General features: G+C 39.2%; 1 protein-coding gene across 7 annotated transcripts in view; it reads left to right on the top strand.

The window, feature by feature from the left end:
- The first annotated feature begins 358 nt into the window (after positions 1 to 358).
- The window catches only part of CDKAL1 (CDK5 regulatory subunit associated protein 1 like 1), a 663852-nt gene continuing 637760 nt past the window's right edge, over positions 359 to 26450 (top strand). For 2 of the 7 annotated variants that reach the window (XM_025443483.3, XM_049106016.1), the window contains exons 1-3: positions 952 to 986; positions 18212 to 18386; positions 19643 to 19755. In XM_025443483.3, coding sequence (XP_025299268.1) covers positions 18217 to 18386; positions 19643 to 19755 — 283 coding nt within the window. In that variant the 5' untranslated portion in view covers positions 952 to 986; positions 18212 to 18216. Of the gene's footprint in view, positions 513 to 932; positions 987 to 11555; positions 11674 to 18211; positions 18387 to 19642; positions 19756 to 26450 lie in introns of those variants that run through there. The other 5 variants (XM_025443470.3, XM_025443473.3, XM_025443462.3 and 2 more) reach the window with 5 other exon arrangements.

The following is a 26450-nucleotide window of genomic DNA, read 5'->3' on the forward strand; positions in this document are numbered from 1 at the left end:
GCCCAGATGTTGATCCCGGAGTCCTGGGATGGAGTCCCGCATCGGGCTCCCTGCAGGGAGTGTGCTTCTCCCTCCCTCTGCCTCGGTGTGCCACGAATCAAAAAAAATATAAAATCTTAAAAAAAAAAACAAAAACAGTAAGTTGGGAGAGAATGTTTATGTTACGTGGTTAATACGGTGCCTGTGCCTGACACATAGCAAGAGTTCAGCAGAGGATAGCTATTCATCGATTCTAAGAACCTGAGGTGTTGCTGTCAGCTTTCACTCTCGCAAGCCAAGGAATTCCAAGGATAATCTTTCCCCAAAATAAGTGCGGCCCGAACTCGCGCTTTCGGCGACGATGCAGTTTGCCGTCTCCGGGCCTCCGTCGCCGAGCATGCGCACAGAGGCGTGGCGGGACGTACGTGTCATGGCGCGCTCCAGCTGAAGGGCTTCCCGCATCCGGAGGACGGCGTGTGGATCGTCTCCTCGGGCTGGTGTGCGGTTTCCCCATCTCTCGGCGAGCGTGGCGGGTGCGTCGGCGTGGGGCAGCGTGCCGCTAGAGTTCCTTTAACGGCGGAGCTCTGTTTCTCCAGTGTCGGCCACTCTCGGGCCGTTTGCTGGCTTGTTTCGTAGTTGAAAGGAGACTTGGCCGCGGGGGCCGGGGCTGCCGGAGGGAGGACGCAGGCGTCGCTCGAGGGTCGCAGCGCAGGGCGGGCCGCCGGGTGTGCGGGCGACCTCGTTCCTTCCGGCCGCGTCGGATCCCGGGGGGTCTCACACTTCCTGAGCCGAGTTTGCGGGATGGGACGAGGCTTTCGCAGTTACGTAGGGTTGTGTTTCCAACTGAAGTTGGCGAGGCGCGCCAGTGCCTTTTATTTTTCTATTTTCCCTTTACCGTGGTTCTGTGAACTTGTTGGGAGCTCGCTTTTTTCTAATCCGTTTCTATTTTCCAGACTTTCCAGACGACTTGAGGCTAACTGGTCAAGGTGATCAGTTAGGTGATCAAGGTACTCCTTTATCTCGAACCTTCCATGCTGGAGTGGAGCGTTGCACATCGGAACGTTCAGAAAGGCAGCCCGCTTTCCTAGTAACGTTGCCACCCTCGTTGTATGGAAATAGCCTCTTTTCCATATGATGCCATAGCCCTGAGTCTAAGAGACATTTTCGTTGGCTTTAGCTCTTCGCTTCATTCAAGAGCATTGACCTTCCCGGCCTCATCGACATCTTCTCTTCCGTCGCCTTCTGTCACCTACCGATTTTCTCCTTTTCTGGTTGCTGCTTCTTGGTCTCTGTTATACGCTGGTTCTCTTCTACTTGGCGGTTACATTTGGAGACCCTCAGGGCTTGGTTATTAAACCTTTTTCTTTCTGGGTGGTCTAATCTACATAGTAGTTGATGCTTTTATATCTATTTTAGTGGGTCTGGAGTGGTATGTCATTGTGTTTTTTTTTTTTTTTTTAAAGATTTTATTTTATTTATTCATTAGAAACACACACACAGAGAGAGGCAGAGACACAGGCAGAGGGAGAAGCAGGCTCCATGCAGGGAGCCCGACGTGGGACTCAAGCCCGGGACTCCAGGATCAGGCCCTGGGCTTCGGGAGGCGCTAAACCACCGCTGAGCCACCCAGGGATCCCTGTCATTGTGGTTTTGATTTGCGTTTCCCTTATAGTTCATGATGCTGACCTCTTTTCATATGCTTATTGGCCATTTGTATACCTTCTTTGGAGAAAGATGTATTCGTATCTTTTGTCATGTTTGCACTGAGTTGTCTTTTTATTGTTGACTTGTGTAATGCTTGCATTCTGACACTGGATGTTTATCAGATAATATGGTTTGCGGGATGCCTGGGTGGCTCAGCGGTTGAGCATCTGCCTTTGGCTCAGATCTTGACCCCCCGGGGATCCTGGGATCGAGTCCCACATCGGGCTCCCTGCATGGAGCCTGCTTCTCCCTCTGCCTGTGTCTCTGCCTCTCTGTGTCTCTCATGAGTAAATAAATAAAATCTTTAAAAAAATAAAAAGAACACAAATTATTTTTTTATATAATAAATTTATTTTTTATTGGTGTTCAATTTGCCAACTTACAGAATAACACCCAGTGCTCATCCCGTCAAGTGCCCCCCTCAGTGCCCATCACCCATTCACCCCCACCCCCCGCCCTCCTCCCCTTCCACCACCCCTAGTTCGTTTCCCAGAGTTAGGAGTCTTTATGTTCTGTCTCCCTTTCTGATATTTCCCACACACTTCTTTTCCCTTCCCTTATATTCCCTTTCACTATTATTTATATTCCCCAAATGAATGAGAACATAAAATGGAGAACAAAAATTATTAAAAAGAGACATGATTTGCAAATATCTTCTCTAATTGTATGAATTGTCCTTTCACTTTCATGATGGTGTTGTCCTTTGAATCATAAAAATTTTTAGTTTTGGTGAAGTCCAGTGTTTTTTTCTTTTGTTGCTTGTGCTTTTGGTGTCATAACTAAGAAACCAAGAATGCTTAATCTAACATCATGGATATTTACATCTATGTTTTCTTCTAAGACTTTTATAGGGTTAGCTTTCAAATTTAGGTCTGTGGTTCATTTTGAGTTAATTTTGGTATGTGAGGTATGTTATGAAAGAATAGGATAAAAATTTTCAAACTTTAGTGCACATCACGATCACCTGGAGGGCTTGTTAAAGATTGCTGGGTTTTACTCAGAGTATCTGATTCAGTAGGTCTGGAGTGGAGCCCAAGAATTATCATTTCTTCCAAGCTTCCCAGTGATGCTAATCATCCTAGCTGGGAACCATGATGAAAACTACTGGTGTAGAACTGTAGTTTACAATATGGCTACACACATGAGAACTGCTGGACAGTTTATCAGTTCGCAGGATCTTTTCCCCCAAGATTTTTTTTTTTTTTAAGTAATCTCTGCCCCCAATGTGGGGCTCCAGCTCATGACCCTGAGATCAAGAGTACTGCCCTCTACCTGCAGAGCCTGCTAGGCACCCTTATTCCTCATGATTGATTCAACTGCCCTGAGGGTAAAATTTTTAAAGATCTTTTTATTTGTTTACTTGGGATAGAGAGAGAGAGAGAGAGAGAGAGGGGAGGTGTTGCAGCTAGAGGTTGAAAGGCAGAGGGAGAAAGCAGACCCCTGCTGAGCAGGCAGCCTGATGCGGGGCTCCATCCCAGGACCTCAGGATCAACCAGCTGAGCCACCCAGGCACCCCTCAATTGTTGGCAATTTCCAAAAGCTACTCAGGTGAATACAGTGCACTCAAGATTGAGAACGTCACTCTGGGAGAATGGTGGATTTCAATCAAGGATGGAATTACCTGGGCAGGTTTTGCATTAATGTCCTTAAATTCCACTCTTGGAGATTCTAATTCAGAATGAGACTACTTTGATACTTCTTTATTAGCTCTCCTAATAAATCACATGGAAGTAACACTACTGTAGGATATTTTTTTCATTTTTCCTTTCATCATTTTCAGTATCTCCCTTTTCACTGAAGATTTTTTTTTAAAGATTTATTTATTTATTCATAGAGACACATACAGAGAGAGAGAGAGAGGCAGAGACACAGGCAGAAGGAGAAGCAGGCTCCACGCAGGGAGGCCAACGTGGGACTCGATCTCGGGTCTCCAGGATCACACCCCGGGCTGCAGGCGGCGCTAAACCGCTGCAGATTTTTATTCCCTTTCTCAAACTTGAATTCCTCTATCTTTTGAACAAAGACTTCATGAACTTGTTCCCTTAAATATTGTCTTGCTTTCTTTTTTGTCTCAAACTTTCATTTCCTTATTACTCATTTATAAATTTCTGAGGACTTACAATTCCTTCTACCAGTTTGTTGTAAGTAAAAATTTTATTAATGATGAGTGAGATTGTTCTAACGTGCTTATGATATGCAGCCAGATTTACCATCCTCTGCTTTATTTTTATCTCCTTTCTCTAAAATGAATGTCTAGAAATGGAATTGCTGGGTCAAAGGATATATATGTTTTAAAGTTTGATAGGTATTGCTAGAACACCTTCCAGAAAGGATCTACCAGTTTTACTATACTTTCAGCCAACAATAGGACTTTTGTTGTTGCTGTTGTTATTTTTTTTTATCAGTAGGGTAGACAAAAAATAATATAGTCTTTAAACAGTTGCTATTAGTCGTGCTCGAGCATTATTTCCAGTGCTTATTGGCTATTTGCATTTCTTGAGTGCCTGTTTTTCTTTGGCCTCTTTTTCTGGATTGTGTTTATTTCTTAGCGTTGCATTGGACTCTTACATGGTTTGGGCTTTCCCATTGGGCAGAGCTATAGGTGGGGGAGCTTGGTGTTGAGAGAAGGCCTGGGTTCTAATTCTAGCTCTATCATTGTACAAATCTTTTTCTTTCTCTGGATTTCAGTTCCATAAAATGAGAGGCTTAGCAATGTTTCCTACTTCCTTCACTATGTGATATTGTGTCTATTTCAGGAGACCCATCTCCTCTTTTTCTGTTCTCTTTCCCTTTGGATCCATGCACAATGCTGTATGAGATGTAAAAATGATGTTAGTGAAAAAATAGGGCTTTTAATGGGTTCTTCAGTTCAGAATCCTTCAGTAGGTCTTGGGTAACATTTGAAGACACTACCTGGTCTTAATCTTTCTCCCTCACCTTATTTATTTCATAGACTATAGTGATAGAAGAAACTCTAGGAGTTACTAGCTATTTGTTTCAACCTATCATCCAGTTTAAGAATTTCTTCCTCTGTTATAGAGAGACTAGCTCAATTTGCCGTGAGCATTTTATTAATTCATTCATTTGGTCAACAACTACTGTGTGCCAGCTCTATGCCAGACATTGTTCTAGGTGTCATAGGTAGAGTGGTAAAACAGAGGTAATGCCTTTGTTCCTTATGGAGCTTATACTGCAGTGCGAAAGATGGAATTCTGTTCTGCAGTTATGGTGTCAGGTTAGAGGTCATTGTGAATGTGTGTGGATGCTTGGACTCTGGGTGGTTATTTTAGATGTGGTTAGGAAAGGCCTCTCTGAAGAGGTGTCATTTGATTAGACAAGTGGTCAGCAAGCCATACAAATATTTAGGGGATGATATTCCACACAGAAAAAACAAACAAGTGTGAAGACCTGTGAGTCAGAGACTTGTTTGGCATGCTCAGAGAAGATCTAAAAGGATTAGTACAGTTGGGACAGAGGGAGTAGCCAGGGGCCCTATCTTGTTAGATCGGGTCATCTACGTAAAAAAAAAAAAATTTCTTGAGAACCTGCAATGTGCTAGATGTCTTTTAGTCACCACTTGGGATAAGGCAGTGAACAGAGCACTCAAAAACCTTTACCTTTGGGGCGCCTGGGTGACTCAATTGGTTAAACATCAGACTCTTGATGTCCGCTCAGGTCATGGTCTTGGAGTTGTGAGATTGGGCCCTGTGTCCATCTCTGTACTGAGCACGGAGCCTGTTTGGGATTCTCTCTTCCTCTGCGCCTCCCCCTCTTCATACGCACACTTAGATCAGATCTCTCTCCCAGTAAAACAACAACTTCAAATCCTTTATCTTCATGGAGTACATATTTTAGTAGAAAGAGATACCAAGAACTAATGAAAACGTCTAAGCGAGTAATGGAATTGCTGTGGTAAGGAAACAAGGCAGGGAAGGGGGATGGCAGGCAAGCATGTGTGTATACACGGTGAGGTGGGAGTTGCTTAGAAAGATTTCACGTGATGTTTGAACAAAGTTCTGAAGGCATCCCAGGCAAGACTGAGATGTGTACTGGGGATGAGGGTGTACTGGTCACTATGAACTAGCAAAGAAGCCCATCCATGTGTTGGTCGAGTGGAAGGAGAGGGGGAATGATAGGAAAGAGGGTCAGAGAGGTGACAGGAGGCTGATTATATATGTCCTTGCAGATCTTTGCAGCGATTTTGGTTTTTTACTCCGAGATGGAATACGATTCTCAGGTTTTGGTTTGAAGCTTGGGATGAAGTTAAGTTTTAAAGGAATCCCTGGCTCCTGTGCTGAAATGTCCTTTGGGAATTAAGGGTAGAAAGTAGGGAGACTGACTATGGCAATGATCTATGCAGGAGTTGATGTCTTGGTTATTGTAAATTATGCTGCAATAAACATAGGGTGCATATATCTTTTTGAATTAGTGTTTTCGTTTTCCCTGTGTAAGTACCCAATAGTGGATTTATTAGATCATGTGATGTTTCTATTTTTTATTTTTTGAGGAACCTCCATACTCATTTCCATGGTGGCTGCACCAATTTACATTCCTACCAACAGCACACAAGGGTTCCTTTTTCTTCACATCCTCTCCAGTAACTTGTTCATTTTTGTCTTCTTGATTTTAGGCATTCTAGCAGGTGTGAGGTGGTAGTTCACTGAGGTTTCAATTTGCACTTCCCTGATGATGAATGATATTGAGCATCATTTCATGTGTCTCTTGGCCATCTGTTTGTTTTCAGAAAAGTGTCTATCCAGGTCCTCTACTCATGTTTTAATTGAATTTTTTTTTTTTTTTTTTGGTGTTGAGATGTAGGAGTTTTTTATATATTTTGTATGTTACCCCTTATTGGATATATCATTTTGCAAATATCTTCCCCATTCATTAGGTTGCCTTTTTGTTTTGGTGGTGATTTCCTTTGCTGTGCAAAAGCTTTTTATTTGATACAGTTCCAGTAGTTAGTTTTTTTGTTTCTCTCGCCTTAGGAGATGCATCTACAAACATACTGTCTTCCAAAACTGAACCATGTCTTCTGTGTACAATGTCAGCTTAACTTCTTCTTTACCAACATGGATGCCACTTACGTTCTTCTCTAGTCTGACTCATGTAGCTAGGACTTCCAGTACTATTTTGAATAAAAGTGGCAAGAATGGACATCCATGTCTTGTTCCTAACGTTAGAGGGAAAATTTTCACTTCCCGTGGCTGTGGGTTTAATCCTTCATATATGGTCTTTTTTTTTTTTAAACTTTATTTATTTTTAGATTTTTATTTATTTATTTATTCATAGAGACACACACACAGAGAGAGAGAGAGAGAGGCAGAGACACAGGCAGAGGGAGAAGCAGGCTCCATGCAGGGAGCCCGACGTGGGTCTCGATCCCAGGCCTCCAGGATCATACCCCAGGCTGCAGGCCGCACTAAACCGCTGCGCCACAGGGGCTGCCCCATATATGGTCTTTATTATGTTTAGGTATGTTCCCTCTAATTCCATTTTGTTGAGAGTTTTTATCATGAATGGATGTTGAATCTTGTCAAATACCTTTTTCTGTATCTATTGAGTTGATCATATGATTTTTATCCTTTGTTATGTTGATGTGGTTCATGACGTGGATTGATTTGTGAGTATTGAACCATCCTGGCATCCTAGGAATAAACCCATTTGATTGAAGTGAATGATCTTTTTAATTGAAGTGAATGAAGTGAACCATCCTGGCATCCTAGGAATAAACCCATTTGATTGAAGTGAATGAAGTGAATGATCTTTTTATGAGGTTTGCTAATTTTTTTTTTTAAGGTTTTATATTTTCATGAGAGACACAGAGAGAGAGGCAGAGACACAGGCAGAGGGAGAAGTGGGCTCCATGCAGGGAGCCCGATGTGGGACTCGAACTTGGGAATCCGGGATCACACCCTGAGCCAAAGGCAAGCGCTCAACCGCTGAGCCACTCAGGTGTCCCAGGTTTGCTAATATTTTGTGGAGAATTTGGCATCTATGTTCATCAAAGATAATGTCCTTTTTTTGTGGTGTCTTTGGTTTTGGTATCAGGGTAGCCTCATGAAATGTATTTGGAAGCTTTCCTTTTCTGCTTTTTGGAATAGTTGGAGGAGAGTAGGTATTAATTGTTCTTAAGTGTCTTGTAGAGTTCGCTCATGAACCCAGCTGGCCTTGTACTTTTATTTTTTGGTAGTGTTTTGATTACCAATTCAGTTTCATTACTCGTAATTGGTCTATTCAGGTTACCTATTTCTTCTTGGTTCAGTGTGGAAGATTGTATGTTTCTAGGAATTTATTTTCCAGGTTGTTCATTTTGTTAGCATGTAGTTTTTCATAGTATTCTCTTATAACCCTTTGTATTTCTGTGGCGTCAGTTGTTACATCTCTCTAGTTTCTCATTTTATTTATTTGGGCCCTTTTGCCTTTTTTCAATTTTATTTTTTCTAGGAACTACCTCTTGGTTTCATTGATCTTTTTTTTTATGTTATTTTAGTCTCTATGTCTTTTATTTCTGCTCTGATCTTTGCTATCTCTTTTTTTCTCATTTTGGGCTTTGTTCTTTTTTTTTTTTAGTTCATATAGGGATAAAGTTAGATTGAGTTTTCTGTTGCTGGAGGTAGGCCTGTATTGCTATATACTTCCCTTTTAGAACTGCTTTTGCTGTGTCCCATAGAATTTGGACTGTTTTTTCATTTTCATTTGTCTTCATGTATTTTTTAAATTTCTTTTATTTTTTATTTTTTATTTATTTATTTATGATAGGCACACAGTGAGAGAGAGAGAGGCAGAGACACAGGCAGAGGGAGAAGCAGGCTCCATGCACCCGGAGCCTGACGTGGGATTCGATCCTGGGTCTCCAGGATCGCGCCCTGGGCCAAAGGCAGGCACTAAACCGCTGCACCACCCAGGGATCCCTAAATTTCTTTTTTTTTTTTTTAAAGATTTCCTTATTTGAAAGAGAGAGAGAGAGAGAGAGAGAGAGAGGGAGAACACATGCACAAGAAGAGGGAGGAGCAGAGGGAGAAACATATTCTCCATCAAGGAGGGAGCCCAGTGTGGGGCTCGCCAGGACCCTGAGCTCATGACCAGAGCCAAAGGCAGATGCTTAACTGACTAAGCCACCCAGGTGCCCCTAAACAACATGTTCTTTAGTCTCCATGTGTGTGTTTTTTTTCCAGTTTTTTTCTTTTGATTTATTTCTAGTTTTTTACCATTGTAATTGGAAAAGATGCATGATATCATTTCAGTCTTCTTAAACTTATTGAGACTTGTCTTTTTGGGCCTAATATGTTATCTATTCTGGAGAATGTTCCATGTGCACTTGGAAAGAAAGTGTGTATTCTGTGATTTTGGATGGAATATTATGTATCTGTTATGTCCATCTGGTCCATTGTGTCATTCAGATACATTGTTTCCTTGTTGATTTTCTGTCTAGATGATATATCAGTTGATGTAAGTGAGGTGTTAAGGTCTCCTACTATTGTATTACCATTAATTTTTCTCTTTGTATCTACTAATAATCGCTTTATCTGTTTAGGTGCTTTGGTGTTGGGTGCACAGATACTTAACAATCATTTTATCCTCTTGTTAGATTGATCCCTTTGTTGTTATGTAACGTCCTTTGTTTTTTATTATAGTTGTTGTTTTGTCTATTTTGTCTGATATAAGTATTGCTATCCTAGCTTTTTTTTTTTTTTTTTCCTTTTGGCTTCTGTATGCATGGCAAATGTTTTCCATCCCTTTACTTTCAGTCTGTATGTGTCTTTAGATTTGTGGTGAGTCTCTTATAGGCAGCATATAGATGGGTCTTTTTTTTTTTTAAGATTTTATTTATCTGTTAGAGGGCAAATGCAAGCAAGCAGGGGGAGGAACAGAGGGAGAGGGACAAGCAGAATCTCCACTGAGCATGGACCCTGACCTGGGGCCCGATCACAGGACCCTGAGATGGTAACTTAAGCTGAAAGCAAAAGTTGGGTGCTCAATAAACTGAGCCACCCACGTGCCCAGATGCTCTCTCTTTTAATACATTCTCGGGGCACCTCAGTGGCTCAGTTGATTAAGTGTTTGACTCTTGGTTTCAGCTTTGATCTTAGGGTCCTGGGACTAAGCCCCACATTTAGGCTCCCTGCTCAGTATGAAGTCTGCTTCTCCTTCTCCCTCTGCTGCTCCCCCTGCTTGTGCTCTCTTGCTGTCTGTCAAATAAATAAAATGTTAAAAAAGAATACATTCTCTCTGTCTTTTGATTGGAACATTTAGACCATTTATATTTAAAGTAATTATTGATAAGTGTGTACTTACTGCCATTCAAAGAATTTGTTTTCTGGTTGTTTTTGTAGTTCTTTGTTCCTTTCTTCTCTTGCTCTCTTTCTTTGAGAGATTGATGTGTATCTGTAGTATTTTGTTTGGCCTTCTTTCTCTTTATTTTTTGTGTATCTGTTGTAGGTTAGGTGTGTGGTTACCCGGAAGTTCATATATAACATGGTAAGTAAGAGCAGTTCCTACTAATTTGATGGTCATTTAAGTTTAAACACATTCTAAAAAAAAAAAAGGAAAAAATCTTTTTCCTTTTTCTTTCTCTTTTTACTTCCTGCTCCACATTTTATGTATATGTTGTGATATTTTACATCTTTTTCTTATGTCTAAGTATGTCCATTTCTTTTCCACTTAAAAAAGTTCCTGTAACATTTTTCGTGATGGCTTAGTGGGGATAAACTCCTTTATCTTTTGTTTGTCTGGGAAACTCTATCTCTCCTTTGAATCTGAATGATAATCTTGCTGTGTAGAATATTATTGGTTGTGAGCTTTTCCCTTTCAGCACTTTAAGTATATCATGCCCCGCTCTTCTGGCCTGCAAAATTTCTGCTGAAAAAAGAGACTCCTCTAATATGAATGGTTATTCACTTGGTGTTATCCAAGAGATCTCTTAATTTTTCATCATTTTATAAGAATTTTTTTTCTCTCTGTTGTTCAGCTTGTGTACCCAAGATTGCTGATATGTTTTTCAGATCCTCTAACCTATTGTTGATTCCATCGGTGTGTTTTTTATTTTGGTTGTATGCTCAGCTCAGATTGGCTCTTTAAAATATTTTCTGTCTCTTCACTGAAGGTCTCAGCGAGTTCTTCCACTCTTTTTTTTCCAGCCCAGTGAGTACCTTTATGATCCTTTAAATTGTTTTTCAGGCATATTTTTTAAGTCTGTTGCAGTTAATTATTTTATTGATTTTTTTTCTTGTTTTTTTCTTTTGGAGCATATTCCTCTGTCTCCCCATTTTGCTTGACTTCTGTGTTTGTGTGGATTGGGCAAAACGGTTAGTTCTCCAGAAGCTGAAAGAGTAGTCTTGTGTATGGTGACCTCTATGCAGACTGTGTGTGCTTGCTGTCTGGCTGGAGCCGTGGTGTATGTGCCTAGTTACTCTTTCAAACCATGGCTTTTTACAGAAAGGATAAGCCAAAAAATTTTAAAAAGAAAAAAAAAGGAGAAAAAAGGGAGAAGAAAAAAAGAAGGAAAAAGAACAAGAAAGAAAACAAAACCAAAAAGAAAAAAAATAGAAGGAAAATAAGCCAAATTTTATAAAGTTAAATAGTCAAAATTAAAACACACACAAAACATGAACCTGCAGCTTGTTTTCTTTGCCCTGTCACCACAGGGCAGCTGGGAGGCTTGTGGAACTGGGTTCCCTGAGGTCACAAGCTCCCTGTGACGACTGGACTTGCCAATTATGGCATTGGGACCCTCCAGTTAGGGTGTTGGAATCCACTTCTTATGGCAACCAATCTCTTCTGCCAGCCTTGCCTTTTGAGGTGGAGAGGGAGAGACTATTCCTGCAGTTCCTTGGCCCTTTTCAGTCATGGCTTTTTTTCCTGTGTTCTAGTGGGTCTGGGGCTGATGTGAGTCTGTGGATCCTGTGCTTCCTGAAATCACAGTGTCATTGGGGAAATTGGACTCGCCTACTGTGGCGTCTGGACCCTGTTCTGATCTGGGCTGTAAAGGTGAGGGGAGAGCATCAACTTTGTAGTCCCCAGTGCCTCTGACCTGAAGACCTGTCCTGCAGCTCCTCTGCTGCTTGGCAGAGTTTTAGTGTTGTCTCTTTTATATGCTGCTAGTTGCTTTTTTTTTTTTTTTCCTAAGATTTTATTTATTTGAGAGAGGGCACAAGTGAGAGCGATAGAGCATGAGTAGGAGAGGGGCAGAGGGAAAGGGAGAAACACATTCCCTGCTGAGCAGGGAACCCTATGTGGGCTCGATCCCAGGATCCTGGGATCATGATCTGAGCTGAAGGCAGACAGTTAATCAACTGAGGGACCCAGGTGCCCTTGCTAGTTGCTCCTGTAAACTGTGTGTTTTTTTTCCTTTTTTTTTTTTTTAAATTGTACCCAAGGACAGAGGGATCTGTTCCTGGTCCTTTAGTACTGTCCCTTCCCCATGCAACTCACAGTGTTGGGGTTGGGGGTTCCCTGTTACCATGACTCTGTCTTTCCTGCTGTTCTCCTGCCATTCTGTTTAGTTGTTCAGTAGTTGCTCAGTCAGCCTGCAGTTCTTCAGGAGGAGTTGTTCTATTAATAGGTGTAATTTGGTGTGTTCTGTGGAGGAGGTAAGTTCAGAGTCTTCCTACATCACCATCTTGATTTGGAACTTGCAGGAGTTTCTCTTTTTTTTTTTTTTTAAAGTTTTTATTTAAATTCCATTGAATTAACATACAGTGTAATATAAGATTCAGGGGTACAATTTAGTGACTCAAAACTTTTATAAAACATCTGGTGCTTATCACCATAAGTGCTCTCCTTCATCCCCCATCACCTCTTTAACCCATTCCCCCAACACCCCTCTGGTAGCCATCAGATTTTTCTCTAGAGTTAAGAGTCTGTTTCTTAGTTTGTCTCTTTATCTCTTTTTTACCCCCTTTGCTTGTTTGTTTTGTTTCTTAAATCCCACATATGAGTGAGATCCTATGGTATTTGTCTTTCTGAGGCTGACTTATTTCACTTAGTATAATACACTCTAGTTGTATCCACGTTGTTGCAAATGGACAAGGAGTTTTTCTTCAAGGGAAATACCATCGGGATAGTAAGGGGAGGAAGTGGGGTCAAGATACGGTTTTTGTTTTTTCAGTGGGAGAAATAACAGCATGTTTATATCTAGATAGTAATGATTTGGTAGAGAGATAGTGATGATACAGGAAGAGGAATCATTGCTGGGACTCTGCTTGAGTAAATCAGAGTAGGATTGTTCTTGGGTGGGGGGTGGTGTGGACTATTCATTCACAGGAACAGATTGGTGGGGAGAGTACATGGGCAGAGAACCATTTCCCTGTAAAAGAAGGAAGTTATCCATCTGTGCAGAATGTGGGAGGGGATCTGAGGGTCTACTTCATTCAGGCCTTCTGTTTTTGGTACCATCTTTAGCCTCATTAAGATCTGTGAGAAATTAATTTTCAGAAGATTCCTAAGATAAATGAGTTTTAGGTTCTTTACTGCAGTTTTTCAGTCTTTGCTCTACTAATGAATACTGGGTATCTCTGTGGAGGCAGAGTTTCCTAAATATATTTGACCACAAAACCATTTTTTTCACTGATCATTTAATATTTCAAATAAATAGAACCAATTTTGGAAAGACTAACCTACTTCATTGCCCCTTCTCTAATTTGCTGAGTTGGCCAGGGCTCTTGTTTGCAAGAGCAAAAAACCCAATTTAAACTAATTTAAGCCAGAAAGGGAACTTACTGGCTCGCATGACTGGGCAGAGCAGGGCTTTGATCCAGGTGCTCAAATAATGTCAGTTATGGGTCTTTCTCTCTCCAGCTTTTATTAAGCTTAATTCCTTATGTAGCTTCTGTCCTATGGCAGGCAACACGGCCTCCAGCATCATCAGTTTGACATCCTCCCCACTTAGCCACTTCAGTGAAAGGGGAAGCCATCTTTCATCTTTCTGTTAGCTCTGCCATAGAAGTCCTCTTGATGATTTTCATTGGCTGGGCTTGTCATGTCCACCCCTGAACCAATTGTTGTGGTCAGGAGGATAGGTTAGGTTACTTTAAAGGCTTTGGTCATGTGTCCCACTCCTTTGTCTAGGGAAGGAGGAGGCCTGTGATTGGCAGCCCCACGACGACTGTGTGGTGTACGTATTAACTACATTATTAGATTACATTATTTCTCATTTTTTACTGTTACTCCCAATGTAAAAGGAGCTGAGCTTTGAACACAGATTTGTCTGATTTACGAGGCATAATTTGTCATAGTTGTAAAGAGTGCATTACAGTAAAGGTCACAAAATGATCCTGGCTAGAAGCTGCTCTGTTAATTGAAAGTTGTTGATGAAAAGATTGGGATCTGGCAAATGAAGAGAGGGAACATTTGTTAGGCTGAGACCAACAGAGAGTATTAAGATCCCTAATACTGGTGTGGGCAACCCAGATGAGGAATAGTGGTCATTCATTCATTGTACCTACATTAGGTAGGCAGTCAGGTGCTGCACAGCAAATGGGCTTAGGTTCATTTGGCATGGTTGTACTTCTTTGGGTAAGTCAGCTTCTCTGTTTCAGATGGCTCTTTATTATTTTTTGTTTTTTTAAAGATTTTATTCAGTTGACAGAGAAAGAGTGCACAAACGGGGAGCAGCAGGAAGAGGGAGAGGGAGAGCCCGATGTGGGGCTTGATCCTGGGACATTGGGATCATGACTTGAGCCAGAGGCAGCCACTTAACTGAGCCACTTAGGCGCCCCTCAGATGGCTCCTTAAAGTGAGGATAGTAACGCCACCAAACTCAAGGAGTTGCTAATGGTTAATGAATGACCTTGTGAAGCACTTGGCTTCATTCATGTCTGAACATAGTAGTAGTATTTTCAGTAGTGTACTCAAATATATTCCTTTTTCTTTCCAGATAATTTTTTTCTTAATTATTTTCACATAACTGTAGATTCACTTACAGTAATAAAAATTATGTAGAGATGCTGTAAGGTTTATCCAGTTTTCCCTGATGGTAACATCTTACAAAACTGTAAAATAGTATCACAGCCAGGATACTGACATTGATAGGATGTAGAACAACATTTCCATCACTCCAAGGATCTCTTATGTTGCCTTTTTATAGTCACATTCACTTACCTCTTGCCCATCCTCTGCTTAGTCCCTGGTAACCTCTGTTGTGTTTCCCATTTCTGTTATTTTGTTAACTTCAGCCTCAAGTATGTTATATAAATGTAACCAGAGTATGTAACCTTTTGGGCTTGGCTCTGTTTATGTAGCATAATTCTCTGGAGAGTCATCCAGGTTGTTGTACCTATCAATGGAAAACTTTATTGCTGAGCAGTATTCTGTGGTATGGATGTACTACAGTTTGTTTAACTATTCCACCCACTGAAGGGCATCTGGGTTTGACTATTATAAAGAAAGGTGTTACAAACATTTGTGTTTAGGCTTTTGTGGAAATATATGTCTTTATTTCTCTTGGATAAACCCTCAGAAGTATAATTGCCAGGTTACATGGTAGTTACATGATGAGTTTTTTAAGAAAGTGCCAAACTGTTTTCCAGAGTGGTTATGCTATTTGATGTTCCCATTAAGATTGTGTGAGTGGTCAGTTTCTATACATCCTTGTCAGCTTTTAGTGTTGTCATTTTTTTTCTTTTAGTCATTCTGATAGGTGTGTAGTGATACCTTATTGTGGTTTAAGTTTATATTTCTCTGATGGGAGTAATGTTGACTGTCTTCAAATTTGCTTATTTGCCTTCTGTATATCCTCTTAGGTGAAATGTCTTTGTGTCTTTTGTCCATTTTCTAATTGGATTTTTTTTTTTTTTTTGCTATTGTGATTTTATTTTAAGATTTTATTTTTAAGTAGTCTCTGCACCCAACATGAGGCTCAAACTCACAACCCTGAGATCAAGAGATGCATGCTCCACCAACTAAGCCAGCTAGGTACCCCTTTACTATTGTGTTTTGAATTGTGTTTTGAATTCTAGATACCAGTCCTTTGTCAGATAGATGGTTTTTAAAAAATTTCTTCCACTTGGTAGCTTGACTTTTTATGCTCTCAAAAGGGTCTTTTGCAGATTTTGGTGTTGTCTAGATTTATTAATTTTTTGTTTTTTTGTGGACTGTGCTTTTGATATCAGGTTTAAGAGTTCTTTGCCTAGCTCTAGGTCTAAGATTTTCTCTTATGATTGTTCCTAAAAGTTTATAGTGTTATATTTTGCGTTTAAGTTCATGATGCATTTTGAGTTAATTTTCGTATAAGATATGAAACTTAGATTGAGGTTCATTTTTTTGGTCTATAAATGTCCCATTGCTTCAGTAATAGGTTATCTTTCATTGAATTGCTTTTGTACTTCTGTGAAAAATCACTTGGTCATATTTGTGTGGGTCTATTTCCAGGTTCTCTGTTCTGGTGATTCATATTTCTATTCTTCTACCAATACCACACAGTCTTGATTACTGTTGCTGTATAATAAGTCTTAAAATTGAGCAGCCCAATTCTTCCCACTATTCCTTTTTCGCAATTGTTTCAGATTTATTTTTTTACCTTTCTGTTATAAATTTTAGAACAATCTTATCTATGCTTACAAAACCTCTTGCTGGGATTTTGATAGGAATTTAATTTTGTATATCAGTTTGGTCTTGACTGGGATGGGGCTGGAGGTTCATTATTGATTGGTTGGTTGATTTGGAAGTGCAGGGTTCGTACTTAGCCTTCTCTAATTCTACCCTGGTGCAGTGTATTGGGGTGCCTCATTACAGATTCAACAGAAGTCAGGTGATGGGACTATACTTTTGTGTTTTGTGGGTTTTGTTTTGTTTTATGGGATAGAATTGTTATTGTCTAAAAGTTTTCTGTTTCACTAGACTACCTCTTTTCTTGTTCTTTGCAAAGAGAACAGGCTTTTGTGGAGGGCTTTTATTTATTTTTATTTTTTAATTTTTTAAATATTTTATTTATTTGAGAAAGAGAAAGTGAAGAGAGAATGCACGAGCGAGGGGTGGGCAGGGGCAGAGGTAGAAGGAGAAACACATTCCCTGCTGCACAGGGAGCCCAATGATCCCAGGATCCTGGGATCATGACCTGAGCTAAAGGTAGATGCTTAATGTACTGAGCCATCCAGGTGCCCCTAGTCTCTAATCTTTGAAGTGATTTGTACTCTTGTTTGCTAATAGGCATTTCAAAAGTTGAGTGAGTTAGACCAGAACAGAGAAAGGTTGCCAGTCACTGTGAACAGTTAGTCCAAGATGGATGGTCTGGATTGTAGTGCTGTCTGATGGTCTTTTTTTTTTTTTTTTTTTTAAATTTTTATTTATTTATGATAGTCACACAGAGAGAGAGAGAGGCAGAGACATAGGCAGAGGGAGAAGCAGGCTCTATGCACCGGGAGCCCGACGTGGGATTCGATCCCAGGTCTCCAGGATCACACCCTGGGCCAAAGGCAGGCGCTAAACCGCTGCGCCACCCAGGGTTCCCTGTCTGATGGTCTTTAGCAGAGGGTGCATGCTTTTATAGCAGCAGCTAGTGGATTCTTCCAAAAGGTTGATTTGATTTTTCTCAGTCGCTTAACTGACTGAGCCACCAGGCGTCCCTGTGGGTGACTTTTATTGTCTGCATCTATTGGTTTGCTGGCTTCTTCAGCTTCAAGTCTGGGATATAGGAGGCAAAAAAAACACCAAGCAACTCACCATTGTTTTGTTCCTTGGGTTCCAAAGTCCCTAGCCAGTTTACCTTCTTCTCTCAGCCTTCCAAAGTCTTCTTATGTTTATTTTTTATATAATGTCCATTGTTTTAGTTGTATTTAGTGGGGGATAAGGAAAAGTATGTCTGTTCTATCCTCCTGGAAGTATCCACATTTTCTTTATTTAATTATGAACATTGTCAACATTCAGGAAAGTAGAATAGAATAAGTAACAGCAATATACCAGTTTCTTAGATTTAAGACTTGTAAATGTTTTCCTATATGTCTTACTCTATTTTTATTGTTTTAAAGTAAATTAAAGACATAATGATATTTATTCTCCAAATATTTAATACGTATCTCTAGAAAGATTTCTAAAAATAGTAAATAAAAAGTAAAATCACGTACACAATGTCAGAAATAAGATTTTTAAACATAAGAAGACTACTTTACACCTAATGATTTATAGTAATATCCTAGTATACTCTCACACCCACTTCATATTCTCATGTCCCTAGTTGCCTGCAAAATATCTCACAGCTGGTTGGACAAAGTAGGATATAACCAAGAACTTGAATTACATTTAGTTGTTATGCTTTTAAGTCTACTTTAAGCATGAATAGTCCCATTCCTGTTTTTTTCTCCATGATAGTGATCTGTTGAGGGACTAGATCCAGTTGGACCTTAGGATGTCCCATTATCAGTAGGATTTATCTGATTGTTTCCTTGCATGCCTTTATCTTTTGCATTTTCTGTAAACCTGAGGTTAAATCTAAAGGGTCTATTAGACTGAAGATCAGCCAAGAATGTTTTGTAGGTGATGCTACATGAAACAGATTTCTGATGTCCTTCTATCATTTATAACTTTCCTATAGAGAAGATGCCTTCTGCATCCTGTGACACACTATTGGACGACATAGAAGATATTGTGTCACAGGGAGATTTAAAGCCACAAGATAGGCATTCCGCACGAAAGCACGTTGTTCCAAAGGCACGAAAACGAAATACCCAAAAGTATTTGCAAGAGGAAAACAGTCCACCAAGCGATAGGTAAGCTCTTGAAATTATGTTTAGTATCCTACCAGGGAAGAACTGGTACTCCCTTATGTCATATAGGTAATGTCTCTTTCTGAAAATCATTTGAACCTTTGAGAGCAGATATGTAGATTTATTTGAATTGTTTTAAATTTAACATAGTAATTGCTTAAAAAAAATAAAAAGATGTCAGATGGCATGTTTCTTGAGGACAGGGGCAAGAGCACTGTTGAGCACAAATGTGGGAGTCCCCCACCCCACGTCCACTGCCTCAGGATCTTCTTGATGATATTACTGTAACTGGTATATAGTGTTGTGTTACTTCCAAATTGAAAGCTTTACTTGAAGATGTAATTCTTATGAGACACTGTTGGTTTGGGTATTTCATTTTTCTTAATAAATTTACAAATGCCTATGGATCAGCTAAAGGCATTGGGCAGAAATAAATTCATGTGCTGTTTATTCTATTAGGTCTGTAGTTGAGTGAAATTCTAATATAACTTAGCCGGAAAAGATTATGCAGTTGTTTGTCTAAACAAATACGCCTACATTTGTTTAGATAGGAAAGTGTTGAAAGTTTTAATACACTTCATTATTTTGTTTGGAACAGTAAGTTTTTAAAATCTGCAAATTTAAACTTTTCTTATATTTTAATGCCTGAAATTTATCAAATTTGTTTTGAATATGTCTTTAAGGTAATTACTATTTAATTTTAAATTATTATGACAGTCAAAGTTGAAAGCCCTTTCCTTTCTTCCTAAAAATATTATATTTTTATAACTATTTTTGTGTATGGAATAAAAACTTAATTATGATGCTATAGGGTGATAGTTTTTCTGTTTTGATTCGGCTATTTATATCTATAAGTTATAAAATAAAGATTGTAACTAATATGTAGGAGTCAGCAGGTGGATGTACTTAGTTTTTCTTTCTGTTGCTAGAACCATTTTCTTTGCTATTGTTTGTATTTTTCTTTCTAGGAGTTTAACTTTGTGATAGAACTTCAGTAGTACTGAATGTAAGATACAATTTGGAGAAAAAGGGAGATCTTGTTATGTAGAGAGTCTTAAATTAGAATTCTGTGGTTATTTTATCTTGATTATAGGCTTGGTGTAACACTTGATTGTGGATTAAGTTGGTGCATTTCATGAATAGATTGTGAATGGATTGCTGTGTGCTTTTGAATAATATGCCCGGAAATCATATTGTGTTTTTTGGTTCTGAAAATCCTCTGATGAGACTTATTTTTTTTTTAATTGATTGTTTAATAGCACCATTCCAGGCATACAGAAAATTTGGATGCGAACATGGGGTTGTTCTCATAATAATTCAGATGGAGAATATATGGCTGGACAACTAGCTGCTTATGGATATGAAATTACAGGTAATGAGAACTGTAATGTATTTTATTGATTAAATATTTCAGAGCTAGGTTTTTTAGTTAGATATTTTAGCTTCAGCAGTTAAAGCATATTTTAACAGAACTTAATGATTTTAAGGCAAAACAAAATGATAGCTATTATACACTGTCTAGATAATTACAGATATTTTAGAAATACTTCAAAAAACTATTTTGAAATGAATTTAGACTTACAGAAAAGTGGTAAAATTACAGTTTACGTGTCTGTTACCCACCTTCCCCTAATATTAACATGTAAGATAATTATACTGTAATTATAAACTGGGCAGTTACCATTAGAGCACTGCTTTTACCTCAACTGCAGATCTTATTTGAATTTTGCTCTTTTCCCCTTTATGTCCTTCTGTTCCAGGATCTGATCTAGGCTCTTACTTTATATTTATTTGTAATGTCTTCTTAGTCTAGTTCAGTCTGTGACAGTTTCTCAATTTTTTCTTGTCCTTTGTGTTGTGAACTTCTGAGGAAAACCAGAGTTATTAGTTATATTGTAGAATGTCCCTCAACTTGGGTTTGTTGGATGTGATTAGAATAAGGTTCTGTATGCAGTCTTGGCAAGAAGGGTACTTTGAGTTCTTCCCAATACATCAGATTGGGGGCCGGGGGCGGAGGAGTTTGTAATGAGTCAGGACCAGTGGACCGTGTCTGCCAGACTTCTCCACAGGAAAGTTACTGTTTTTTCTCATTGCAATTAGTAAATATCCTGTTTCTCCTCAGCCTTTTCTCTACTATTTTTAGTGTCTGAGAATTTTAGTATCTGTCCATGCAACTAGTTTGCAACAGTCATTACAGTTTGTTGAATGATTATCATTTTCTTCTTCCACTGTTATTAATTGGAATTCTGTAAAGAAAGACTATCCTTTCTCCCCTTGTTTCCTTTAGATGTATCAGTATGAACTTCCATGTTGATTTTTCAGTTCTTTGGGCTACAGTCCAACACTTTCATTGTTAATTTGCTGCTCCCGTTGTTCCAGCTTTCGCCTTAGGAACTTATATTAAAAAAATTAGGACCTTGTTCAGGCTGGCACCTGTGTCTTCTCAACATGCACCCATTTTTCTGAGCACTTCCTGATTTTCTGACACCACAAGATGTCCTAGTCTCATATCTTCCCATCCCCAGCTTTGGAGGCAACCACTTTTCCAGGGAGTCCTGATCCCTTTCATAAGAAGAACCAGATGAGAGCTGTGGACATTCGGTGTGCTTATTGCCACTGTGAAGTGTCCCTGCTTCTGGGTTCTCTCAGTGTACCACACTAGCAAATAGGTATATATAGTACATGGCATGTATATGTATCTGTGTTACTGTATTTATTAGCACGTGTGTTAAATGGGGCCTGAATTTGTGACAAGCACTAACCCAGTGCTTCATGTGTGTTAGCATGCTTGATTTTTGGAGGAAGATGAGGAAATAGTGGCATCCCTACTTCATGAATGAGAATGGAAGGATTGTGTGCTGTCCTGCCTTAAATCACCCAGACAGTGTGAAGTCTCCATCTCATCAAAACACTGCTGTTGACTACTGTTCTGTACTTCACAGTTGCCTCTGCCTGTGTGATCGGCAGAGTCCTAGCCTCCAGATGGCCTGTGAGAATTTGGAAGGATTGGAAACTCACTTCTTCCTTCAGCAGCTAAATGGTCCTAATGTCTTAACTTGTGTTTTTGATAACTTATTCTTTAGACAGTAAAGTCACCCTTAAAATTTTCTTAGATAAAAGTATCAAAATGTGCTTTTAGAATTATTTATCTCAAAAAGGAATTTTTTTTGTATTCATTAGTAATTTTTAATGTAAATTAGTGTGAGTTTGCCTTAATACCTTCTTATGGTGCACTTTGAGTGTTAAGACAATAGCCTATAAGATAATTTCCTAAAATATTAAAAAAATGAGCTTGATTTTTTTTCCCTAGGTGGTATTAAATATCTGATACATTTTAATTTAAATTTTAGCCCATTAGCAGTTTGTACTTGGTCTTATGACAATACTTTTCTAAATAATAAAAGTAGAACAATAGTCCTGATGTATTTATACAAGAATACAGAGTTTTGTTATGTATACCCAGTTCTGGCTTCTTATTTGGGAGTAGTAAAGAGAGAGAATTAAGGAAGCAATCACTTGAGTATGAAATTTATTTTTCCTATTAATGTGGTATATCACTTTTATATAGTTGCATTACCTATATACATTTCTATTAATGTTATGTACTGTGGAATGCCCCCATTTTAGAAATTTATAGTCTGTGTCTAATTGTAGGCTGACTGGCATACAGCAGACTGTGGTGGAGTCACTTTCCTCACCAGTCAGGTTCTGTAGGCCCAGGAAGTATGAACAATAGTAGCTTTTGTAAGACACTTAAATATATTTTATATTTCGATTTTATACTTAGATTAAATATATGAGATGAGTAATTTCTGGGTTATCTGTACCAGTAGTCTTTCATTACTATGGAGTGGTAGGATTTTATAAAAATTATTATTGTTAAATAATTTAAAATGTTTTATTAATCAAGTGTTTTATTAATCAAATGTTTTATTAATCAAGTTAATATTAAAATTTTGTTTTAACTTTGTACTTGATTACTTGATGTCAAATAGGTATAAATATAGATTATGTAAAATATGCACAGATTATTGAAAAAAGTACACAAGAAATTAAAAATTAGCTTTCACTTCCCAATAATAGTTTTACTCTTTGGGGACAAAAGACAGATTATATGGGTATATACTTGAAATTGCTTTTAACTTTGGGAATCTGGGGGGAATCCCTGGGTGGCTCAGTGGTTTGGCGTCTGCTTTTGGCCTAGGGCGAGATCCTGGAGTCCCAGGATCGAGTCCCGCGTCAGGCTCCCAGCATGGAGCCTGCTTCTCCCTCTGCCTGTGTCTCTGTCTCTCTCTCTTTCTCCATCATGAATAAATAAATAAAAATCTTTAACTTTGGGAATCTGGGAACATAATTATCACATAGTGAAATCTCGTAGAGGCTTGACTCTGAGCAGTTAATTCTTGTCTAGTGCTACTTTCAAACCCTTCCTATTTTGAGGGAAAAGATGCTTCATAAGTTCTAAAATAGTGCTCTCTAGTTTCTCATTTCAAAGAATGAGACCTACCAAGGCAAAATGATGGAATTCCCTAAAACTCAGAACAATTAATTGTATCATGGATACATAGATGCATGGAAAACAGTGAAAGTGTCCCTATAGGTACCATGGCTTGCTTGCTTATTCATTCATTCATTCATTCATTCATGAGAGACAGAGAGAGGCAGAGACATAGGCAGAGGGAGAAGCAGGCTCCCTGTGGGGAGCCTGATACGGTACTCGATCCCAGGACCCCAGGATCACAACCTGAGCTGAAGGCAGATGCTCATCCACTGAGCCACCCAGGTGCCCTGGTACCATGACTTTTTAAAGAAACATGATTTGAATGCATACATTATAAGGGTGTTGTTTCTTCAAATAAGCAATTTTTATAGACTGAACTTTTTCTCTCCCCGATTATGCTGCCTTTGGGTATTGTTCTTGGATTATTTCTTTGGAGATGCTGGGGAAGTATTTTCAGTGTCCTCTGCTGGTGGCAGATCTTCATATTTTCAGAGTACATGTAATGTTAGACTAATCATAGGTCATTTGAAGCCAATAAATTAAGTATTTTGATTTAATGTTGAAGGCAGTTTTAGATAAGAGTAAGCTGTTTTTTAATCTTAATAGATTCTGAAAACTGCTGTAGAAGAGTTTCAAAAAATATTTATAGCTGTGATTCTTATTGTTTTTGGGTCTTTTCAGAATCTCACAACTCCTATAATTTCATCAAAGAATTTGTAACTATTGCTTATTCCAGTAGTGGAATAAGTCTCCCAAGGTACTGCTTTAGGGATAGCTCTCACTTAGATAGAAATATGTTAGGGATATTTTGTTTACTTTATCATATTTATTTGTATATGTTTTTTTGTTTTTATTGAAGTTCGATTTACCAACATAAAGTATAACACTCAGTGCTCATCCCATCAAGTGCCTTCCTCAGTGCCCGTCACCCAGTTACCCCAACCCCCTACCTACCTCCCCTTCCACACCCTTTGTTTGTTTCCCAGAGTTAGGAGTCTCTCATGGTTTGTCTCCCTCTCTAATTTTTCTCATTTTCCCTCCTTTCCCTTATAGTTTCTTTCACTATTTCTTATATTCCCTGTATGAGTGAAATCATATGATGATTTTCCTTCTCCGATTGACTTCCTTCACTCAGCATAATACCCTCCAGTTCCATCCACATCAAAGCAAATGGTGGGTATTCATCCTTTCTAATGGCTGAGTAATATTCCATTGTATATATAGACCACATCTTCTTTATCCATTCAACTGTCAAAGGACATCGTGGCTCTTTCCACAGTTTGGCTACTGTGGACATTGCTGCTATAAACATTGGGGTGTAGGTGTCCCAGCATTTCACTACATCTGTATCTTTGGGGTAAATCCCCAGTAGTACAATTGCTGGATCGTAGGGTAACTCTGTTTTTAACTCTTTGAGGAACCATGTGTGTGTCATTTTTGGTGAAATTTCTGTTCATGTCTTCTGCCCATTTCATGATTGGATTGTTTGGGTGTTGATTTTAATAAGTTCTTTATAGATCTTGGATACTAGCCCTTTATCTGATATGTTATTTACAAGTATCTTCTCCCATTCTGTAGGTTGTCTTTTAGTTTTGTTGACTGTTTCTTTTGCTGTGCAGAGGCTTTTTACCCTGATTAAGTCCCAATAGTTCATTTTTGCTTTGGTTTCCCTTGCCTTCAAAGATGTATCTTGCAAGAAGTTGTTGTGGCCAAGTTCAAAAAGGGTGTTGCCTGTGTTTTCCTCTAGGATTTTGGTGGATTCTTGTCTCACATTTAGATCTTTCATCTGTTTTGAGTTTATCTTTGTGTCTGGTGTAAGAGAATGGTCTAGTTTCATTCTTCTGCACGTGGCTGTCCAGTTTTTCCAATTCCATTATTGAAGAGACCATCCTTTATCCAGTGGATATTCTTTCCTGCTTTGTCAAATATTAGTTGACCATAGAGTTGAGGGCCCATTTCTGGGTTCTCTGTTCTGTTCCATTGATCTATGTGTCTGTTTTTATGCCAGTACCATACTGTCTTGATTATCATAGCTTTGTAATACAGCTTGAAATCTGCCATTGTGATGCCCCTGGCATTGATTTTCTTTTTCAATATTCCTCTGGCTATTTGGGGTCTTTTCTGATTCCATACAAATCTTTTTTTTTTTTTTAATTTATGATAGTCACACAGAGAGAGAGAGAGAGAGAGAGGCAGAGACATAGGCAGAGGGAGAAGCAGGCTCCATGCACCAGGAGCCCGACGTGGGATTCAATCCCAGGTCTCCAGGATCGCGCCCTAGGCCAAAGGCAGGCACTAAACCAAATCCAAAGGAGGATCCCGATTCCATACAAATCTTAAGATGATTTGTTCCAACTCTGTGAAGAACATCCATGGTATTTTGGTAGAGATTGGGTTGAATGTATAAATTGTCCTGGGTAGCATAGACATTTTCACAATATTTATTCTTCCAATCTATGAACATGGAATGTTTTTCTATCTCTTTGTGTCTTCCTCAATTTCTTTCAGAAGTGTTCTATAGTTTTTAGGGTATAGATCCTTTACCTCTTTGGTTAGGTTTATTCTTTAGGTATCTATGGTTTTGGGTGCAATTGTAAATGGGATTGATTCTTTAATTTCTCTTTCTTTAGTCTCGTTGTTAGTGTACAGAAATGCCACTGATTTCTGGGCATTGATTTTGTATCCTGCCACATTGCTGAATTGCTGTATGAGTTCTAGCAACCTTGGGATGGAGTCTTTTGGGTTTTCTGTATGTATACGGTATCATGTCATCTGTGAAGATTTGAATGCATTTTATTTCTTTTCGCTGTCTGATTGCTGAGACTAGGACTTCTAGTACAATGTTGAATGACATTTCTTAGGAGAAAGGCTTTTCAGGTTTTCCCCATTGAGAATGATATTTGCTGTGGGCTTTCATAGATTGCTTTTAAGATATTGAGGAATGTTCCCTCGATCCCTACACTCTGAAGAGTTTTGATCAGGAATGGATGCTGTATTTTGTCAAATGCTTTTGCTGCATCTATTTTTCTTTAAAGATTTTGTTTATTCATGAGAGACATAGTGAGAGGCAGAGACATAGGCAGAGGGAGAAGCAGGCTCCTTACAGAGAGGCCAATGTGGTACTTGATCTCGGAACCCCAGGATCACGACCTGAGCCAAAGACAGATGCTCAACCGCTGGGTCACTAGGCAGCCCTCTCTGCATCTGCTGAGAGGATCATATGGTTCTTTTTTTTTTTTTTTTTTAAGATTTATTTATTTATTTATTTATTTATTTATTTATTTATTTATGAGAGAGAGAGAGGGGGGTGGGCAGAAACACAGGAGGAGGGAGAAGCAGGCTCCATGCCGGGAGCCGGACGCGGGAATTGATCCCGGGACTCCAGGATCACGCCCTGGGCCAAAGGCAGGCGCCAAACCGCTGAGCTACCCAGGGATCCCCAGGATCATATGGTTCTTGTTCTTTTTCTTGTTGATGTGTTCTATCATGTTGATTGCTTTACGAGTGTTGAACCATCCTTGCATTCCCTGGGATAAATCCCACTTGGTCATGGTGCATAATCTTCT

The sequence above is a fragment of the Canis lupus genome, chromosome 35 (assembly GCF_003254725.2).
Source record: "Canis lupus dingo isolate Sandy chromosome 35, ASM325472v2, whole genome shotgun sequence".
NCBI lineage: Eukaryota > Metazoa > Chordata > Mammalia > Carnivora > Canidae > Canis > Canis lupus.